The sequence below is a fragment of the Streptopelia decaocto genome (assembly GCF_964273445.1).
Source record: "Streptopelia decaocto genome assembly, chromosome: 6".
Lineage (NCBI taxonomy): Eukaryota > Metazoa > Chordata > Aves > Columbiformes > Columbidae > Streptopelia > Streptopelia decaocto.
This window is the reverse complement of record NC_138660.1, coordinates 13,247,682-13,255,053: the sequence shown is the minus strand read 5'-3', so window position 1 is coordinate 13,255,053 and position 7,372 is coordinate 13,247,682. Positions and strand designations below refer to the sequence as shown.

The following is a 7,372-nucleotide window of genomic DNA, read 5'->3' as shown; positions in this document are numbered from 1 at the left end:
AGGTGTAGGGAAGATTAAGATTTAGACTGGAATACTCTTGGAGACCTAGTAGGAAATAGAAAATATGTCGGAAGTCCTGGTGCAAGATATGGGTGAGTTCAGATAGAGGGAGGTGCATCCTGATATATTAAATGTATGTGAGACTGTGGAAGCTGGGTAGAGCAAATAACTTTATTTTGAGGGAAAAGAAAAAGATCAACCGCTGCAGGAACGTCAGGTAGCATGAAAAAAGTTCTGTACTTCGTAACTACACCAAAGGTAAACAGCAAATAAGGCCTTACGTTATTTTATCACCAATATAAGAAAGAGGAAGGTGTGTGGATTGGAAAGTGTTATCTCATGTAGCAGCTGAACTCCCCGCTGCTCCAGCAGCCATCCTGCTGTGATGCTGGCTGGGGCGTGGAGGGAGACAGGAAAAACATGAATTGTTTTTACTGCAACAGAACAAAACAAAGGTTCCCTATTTCTTAGGATTGCAAAGAACATACATGTATTCAGGAAGCATTGGACAATATAAATATGTGTTATCAAAGAAGCTAGTGATGTATTGTTAAATAGGCAAAGCTGGAAGGAAATACCCCTTGCAGTGATAAGGTGGCTTATGATTAACAGTTTTAACCACCCCTCTTTGCCTCCCTTTAGTTCAAAAGCATCTTTCCTGTTTCTTTCCTAAAAAATACCTTAGCCATTCGATATGTGGTCATTAAAGCTTCATGTGAACTGAATATACTGTCTTATGTGCAGTGCATGCTGCATGGATTCTTCAGAATTCTTACAGAAAGTATTTTAGTGAATGGTAGTTGTAAGAAACACGTTGCTATTGCTTCTGCTCAGCTCCGCGCTGGCAGCTGAAGGGCAGCCCGCTACATTTGCAACGGCTTTGTGTTAAAATCCCGAATCTTCTGTAGCACCTCTCAAATCAGGTTGGCAGTGACAAAAAACGCCAGCAACAACAAGAAACCAACACCACCACCTTAGGTGTTTCTGGCTCCTTAAACCTTGAAAGAAGGACAATCCGAGTCGTGCCTCAGGAAAACGACAAGTTCCTCCTTCACCCCTTCCCTCATCGCAGCTCCGGCCGTGGTGAAGCCCCACAGAACGAGCCGCCGCACACCGAACCCGGGCACCTCGGCCGCGGGGAAGCGTTTTGCCGGACCGGAGCTGGCGCGGTGCACGAGGCTCCGCCAGCCCCTTATGGCTCCCGTCGAGCCGGCGCCCAGCAGTCCCAGCATGCCTTGCGGCAGCCTGGCCGCCGCGGGCCGCACCAAGTGGCGAGGAGGCCTCCGTGCGCGCCCCCGCTCCGGGCGCGGGGAAGGGAGAGGAGGGGCCGTCGGGTGGCTTATGGCCCGCCTGACTGGGAGCGCCTCGCTCCGGTAGCTTCGCTACGGGAATCCCGGCTGCCTCTGCGCCGCCGCTTCCCCTCTTCCGCTTCGGCGTGGAGCGTTCCGCCCCACAGGTGTGCGTGGGAATCGCGAGGGGCGAGCCCACGTAGTGCGGGGCGGGGGACCCGACAGACGAGGCGTGGCGGCTGCCCTCTCTAGGCGGCAGAGCTGCTGACCGGCTGCTCCCGGAGGGGCTCCTCCTTCCTGCTGGGGGAGTGTCCGTGCTCCCCTCCTGCATCGTCCCGCCCGGCTCCGCGCTCTCCCTCTACCCAGTCCGGTTCTCCCCCTACCTCTCGTGGTCCCGCCCGCCCCGGGCTGGCGCCCTGAGGAGGGGGCGGGGCCGCGGCGCGCTCGGGGCTCGGCGCGCTTGAGGCGACGGGGGTCGCGCAGCCGCCGCCGCCTCCTGCTCCCCCAGCCCTCCCCTCGCCCGGGCAGTGCCGCCCGCCGCGGGGGGGATGCCGACGCAGCGGGACAGCAGCGGGAACAGCACGATGTCGGCTCCGGGCGGTGTAGGGGGCGGCTTCGGCGGGGACAGCGCCCACCAGGTCCGGGTGAAAGCCTACTACAAAGGGTGAGTGAAGGCGCGGAGTCCCGGAGACGGGAGGTGGGGCCTGGGCCGGTAGAGCGGCGGCGGCCGGAGTGAGGAGAGGCTTACGTTTCGCCTGTGGCAGCCCGGGCCGGAGCGGTGCGGCCGGGCCTGGCGGGGGGCAATGGGGATGGCGCCGCGCTGCCCGGTACCCCGGGTCTGAAGGAGACTCCTCCGGGCGCTGGGCGGAGCGGCCGCGCTGGGCGGGGGCTCCCCTCGAGTGCTGCGGTGGGCCGGGGAGATCCCCGGCTCCCCTCGAGTGCTGCGGTGGGCCGGGGAGATCCCCGGCTCCCCTCGAGTGCTGCGGTGGGCCGGGGAGATCCCCGGCTCCCCTCGAGTGCTGCGGTGGGCCGGGGAGATCCCCGGCTCCCCTCGAGTGCTGCGGTGGGCCGGGGAGATCCCCGGCTCCCCTCGAGTGCTGCGGTGGGCCGGGGAGATCCCCGGCTCCCCTCGAGTACTGCGGTGGGCCGGGGAGATCCCCGGCTCCCCTCCAGACTGAAGCTAAACTGGCTGTCCTGTCAGGCCCCGTGCCCTGAAGAAGGGGAGGGGGAAACCCCAGGAACCTCACAGCTAAGCAGCCGTGCTGAAGTGCTGCTCTGCACCGGGGGAACGGGCAGGACTTGTGAGAAGAGCCTCTCCCGGGTGTGGGTTTGAACGGGAGCGGTTGCCGGACGCCGCGGTGTCTCTGTCATTCCCGGTAAACAAGGTTGAACCTGCGGGGCCTTCTCTGCCCTGCTCGCCCTGCTTCCCACACACCCGGGCGCTGGTTCTTCACCTGTTGTCAGTAATAAGTACATATTCCTTCATAACACTTTACTGGGGGACACATGTTAAAATTCAAACTTAAGATGTTCAGGGTCCATCTTTGGTCCTGGTCTCTGCGTGTTACGTGATATTCAGGTCTAAGGGAAGAGGATGTTTGGATGAAAACCTATTTAATCAGTTTTTAGGCTGTTTCCCAGGGACTGAGTGGCTTCTGAGGGAGTCTGTGAATGGTAACTTAAGATGCATCTACTGTCAGTGAAGCTTCTGCTGAAAAAAAAAAAGGCTAGAGGTCTGCACAATGAAAATCTGAATGTTGGTGGTCTAATTCAGTGGCTTTCCAGCAATAGCATACAAGGCAGAAGTGTTCTGCTTCGGCTTCACAACCGTCTGTTAAATAGCAACAGTTACAGGACCTGGCTTTTAGAAATTAGAGTGCAAGGGTTGACAGTGGTTCATTGGGCCATTAAGCTTAAGAGGAGGTGATCTAAGCAGAGAAAAATGTAGGTTGCATTTTTTAGATGAAGATTGTACACATGATACTCTCGACAGCTTCCTTCCAGTTATCTGTATCAAGTACCAGAAAATATCTATTACATTTACGGTATGTACTATCTGATATCTCGAGATTTATAATTTTAAAGAGCGGTATAGAAACTATGCTGAGCATTTGGTGTTTGCTACTGAGTTTGATTTCTGGTTTGTGTCTGCTTTAGGGCTTTTCTTGGCAAGAGTCTGTGGAAGTACTGTAGAGACTGGCACAATCTGTGGCTTTAAAGAACATGTAAAACACTGTCAGAGTAATAATATGTGAAATTCTAAGCTCTTTGCTTTACAGTCCCTTTAATCCACCATTTCTTAAGGACGTGGAGGTGCCCCTGGCTATCAGCTGGCAGAAGTGTTCATTTGGTGAGGCAGTGAACTAAAGTGGGAACTGTTCTGGGTTAAAACCATTTATTTTTCTTCTGCTAGGTCAGTTTTAATCTTGATCATTTCCACATGCAATCACATTAATTCTTGCTTTAGCACAAGGAGGCTGTGGTGCAAGAACAGAGAGATGGCAGCTCAGGGTTGTGGGAGTGAGGATGGAAACTGCTGCGTTAGACAGGAATGCTGGCTCATGACACTTTAAATATTAGGTAATAATTTCACAGACACTGGAATGTTTCTTCTGAGTCTCATCTACTGACCTTTTATCCTGTTAATGCAGTTATCAGTTTCCTTTAATAATGACACTGAGTCATATGGGGTGTTTGTTAACCATTGTGAATACCAACAAACTAACAAGCTGAGTGCCTTAGTCATGGTTTGTTTTGAGATCTATCAAATTATTCTCTCTACTTTCTTACAACAGAAGGTATGAGACCGCTTCTCAGACTAGCACTGTCAAGAAGTGGGTAAGGCTCAGCACTTCACCTGCACTTACTGAAATGACTTGAAAGCTTAGGATCTAAATGCTCATACCAAAGGCCACATTTTCCCCTTTTGTCAAATAAACTATCTCAAGATTAGAGCTGGATAAAGGATTTAATGGTAAATGGTGTTCATCAGGAAATGTTAATCTCTGTTTTGTTTTGTTTTGTTTTTTTTTAATAGAAGCACTTAAGTGAGTTGTAGAAGTTAATGTGAAAGTCTTGCCTTTTCAACTTCCAGAAGGAGTTTCTGAGTAAAAAACAACTGAACAAAAAACCAGCAACTCAGAAACACAGATTTACTCTTGAAACGGTTAGGAATCAGGTAGTCAGGACGCTTGCCTGGAGCTGGAGAGGCTGCACTGAGAGCAAAGAGCCCAACCTGAATCCCCAAAGCATCGAAAAGTCTGGCCTAGAGCCTAATTGCCTTTCTCAGCCGAGACAAAGACTTTAATCAAGAACTCTTTGAAGGGTCTTTGTTTCATTCAACTGTACAATGGTAATTATTTATCTTAAGTTCATGAAATATGTAAAATAGAAAATTTTCTCAGAAAATTTTCCTAAAATGAACTGAGATCATGAGAATAAGAGGATGGGAATTCCCAGAGACTTGGGAATTAGGGCATTAGATTGAGTTTATCCAGGTATTTCCTTCTGTCAGGTAAGCCACAGTGATCTTTCTCATAGGGCTGGTTGTTTAAAATGCTGAAAATAATCTTATCTGTTTTAAAGAGTTACTGTAATCTGTGCAGTGCATGTATTAGAGCTGTCCCCTGAGTTCTTAGGAACTGAATTTATTACACCAAATGTTTACGTAGATTTTTGTTGATACAGTAACAAAGTGTAGCAGCTTCCAATGTGTGCCACTGAACAGCATCTGTAATTACAACCACTTCAGCTTTCTAAAATTATTCAGAGTTTGCCTTTTATCTCATTTGTTGTAGATGCTTCTTTGTCAGTTCAGTACAAGAAGTTATCATTAATACATATGAGGAGGATTGCATTGTAGCAGTAGAGAAATACATTGCTTGTGCACTAGGAATCCTGTAGAATTAATGCTGTTGATTTTTAAAAAAAAATAAACGAACAAACTTGAACTCTCTTTCTGTCATGATTAGAACTGCTAGCTTCTGTTCTTCAGTGCCTGTTTTGCACTCTTTTAACTGTGTAGGCTGTAACGTAGGTTAGACTTTTACTGTAGTAAAAGTCATAGGTTACCAATGCTTTGCCCACCTTCAGTTTGATTTAGTTCAAATAAAGAATAATCCTGACAGGCCCCTCATGATACACGTTAAACTTGCTGCTTTTTCTTAATTTTAATACATTTATGTGAGTGAGAAAAGTGGAGAAAAAAAATGGTAACCTTTAATTGTAAAATCAAAATGCACCTCCATAAATATTTACAGGAAATAAATTTCTTAAGAATTTTTGAGTTCTCACATCCTGTATGTTATTCTTTGTCTTGAGCACTTTCTGATCAATTCTTCAGCTCAATGTCTCTCACTGTCTATTGAGGATCAAGTTCCACATAGGAGAGTGTTCAGCTTAAGAAATCTTTGGTTTAAGCATTTAACATTTTCACTCCTTCTTGCAGTTTCAACGTCAATTTAATTTTCTGGTGATATATTTTTTGCCAGAAAAACAAATTGTGGGAGCAGGCAGTCTGAGACCTCAGACTTCCACTGGGGAAAGGGACGCTTCAAATTGTTCTGAGTGGCAGGGCCGGCACCTTGCAGTACTGAAACAGTACTGGAACAGCAGAATTCGCCAGGAGTCTTGTAGGGGTTAATTTCAGTGAACTATAATAAGTAGACATTATCAAAAGCATTAATGATGACTGACCCAGTTCTGTGATAGATATGTGAATATGTAGATATGTGATTATGTATCTGTATATTTCCACATACTTAATACGTGATAGTTATCTCAGGCTACAGATAAACAAATCTACAGCAGTAGTCTCTGTTCATACAGTGGATTGTTCTCACTGAAGTCAAAACTCAGAAGTGAAAAATGAGATATGGATAGAATTGCATTTAACTGTTGGCATTGGATTTTTTAATTTTATTTGGTTGGTTGCAGGTGGGGTCTTTTTTGTTAAAGGATGTTATGACTGTTGAATGATCTGCAAAAGAAAATGCAAAAGCAAAAGCTGTTTGATCTCAGAGGAAAGGTGGGGAAAATAGTGATGAGGCTCATTGTCTTCTACAGATATTTTAAATCTGTTCTGTATTGTTCCTGTTTGTATTTACCATTTGGATTTACTCAGTCTCCCTATGGCTTATCTTTTACTGATTCTTACATTTGCAGGGTATTGATTTAGGTAGGCCTTTTGTTAGTATAAATAAAATGATCCTTTATTAATGTTTATGGAAGATACAAATGACAACGTTTTAACTGAAAGTAATTCAAGACAAGTACTCTCTTGTTTATTTTCATGTTTCCTATTCTCAGGTCCTTGATTAAGATTTATTATAACAGTACGAAAGTAAATTCTAAAAAACCTGGTGTTTCCAAACTAAGAGCTAATTGACACATCCAAATGTGGTGGTGCAGAGTCTGCTTGAATCAGGTTTTCTTCCAATTCCCCATGTGTGTCATGAAGAGATAAAAAGGATATTATGCCTTAGAATGTCCTTATAACAAACATGTTTATTAAAAGTAGTACATAAGCTTATCTCCATAAGAAGGAAAGGGCTGTTGTCAAGAATTTTTTTTCCTACCTCTTAGTAGAAAAGAAGTATTTTGTATTTTTTCATGCAAGGCAACAGTCTTTGGTCCATAGCGACTTTCCTTTGTTCTTTAACTTAGTCTGCTGCTTTTTGTTTAAAATGCCATATTTATGCTCAGTAAAGTTTAATTTGATGTATTAGCTTTTTCCTAATGAAGTCATCACCAATGTGGTGTTAGGTGCAAGAAGTGTGGAAAACACCATATAATGCAAAGATGTGATAACAGAACCACTCTGAGACCTGTCTCTGTATAAAATGTCAGTGTCATCTGTGTAGTTAAAATGGAAAAATAAAGCTTGTAGAAAGACCTGTAGTCTTTCAGTTTCTGTGTTACATAAAGCTGGCTTTACAGCTCTAGGACAAGGGTGATAGATATTGCTTGTAGAACCTTATTCATACTCACATACTTTTTTATTAGCTAGGGTACTCTGAAAGACCCATTAGTGTTTGTTATAATGGAGTTGGTAAGATCTCCAAAATAGATTTAATAAGTGTCTG

The 7,372-nt window shown here is 45.9% G+C and overlaps 1 protein-coding gene across 1 annotated transcript in view; it reads left to right on the top strand.

Annotated features, from left to right (window-relative positions):
* Window positions 1-1,305: 1,305 nt before the first annotated feature.
* PRKCI (protein kinase C iota) overlaps window positions 1,306-7,372 on the top strand; it is a 28,621-nt gene continuing 22,554 nt past the window's right edge. The window contains exon 1 of the mRNA XM_082055380.1: window positions 1,306-1,953. Coding sequence (XP_081911506.1) covers window positions 1,838-1,953 — 116 coding nt within the window. The 5' untranslated portion in view covers window positions 1,306-1,837. The remainder of the gene's footprint in view (window positions 1,954-7,372) is intronic.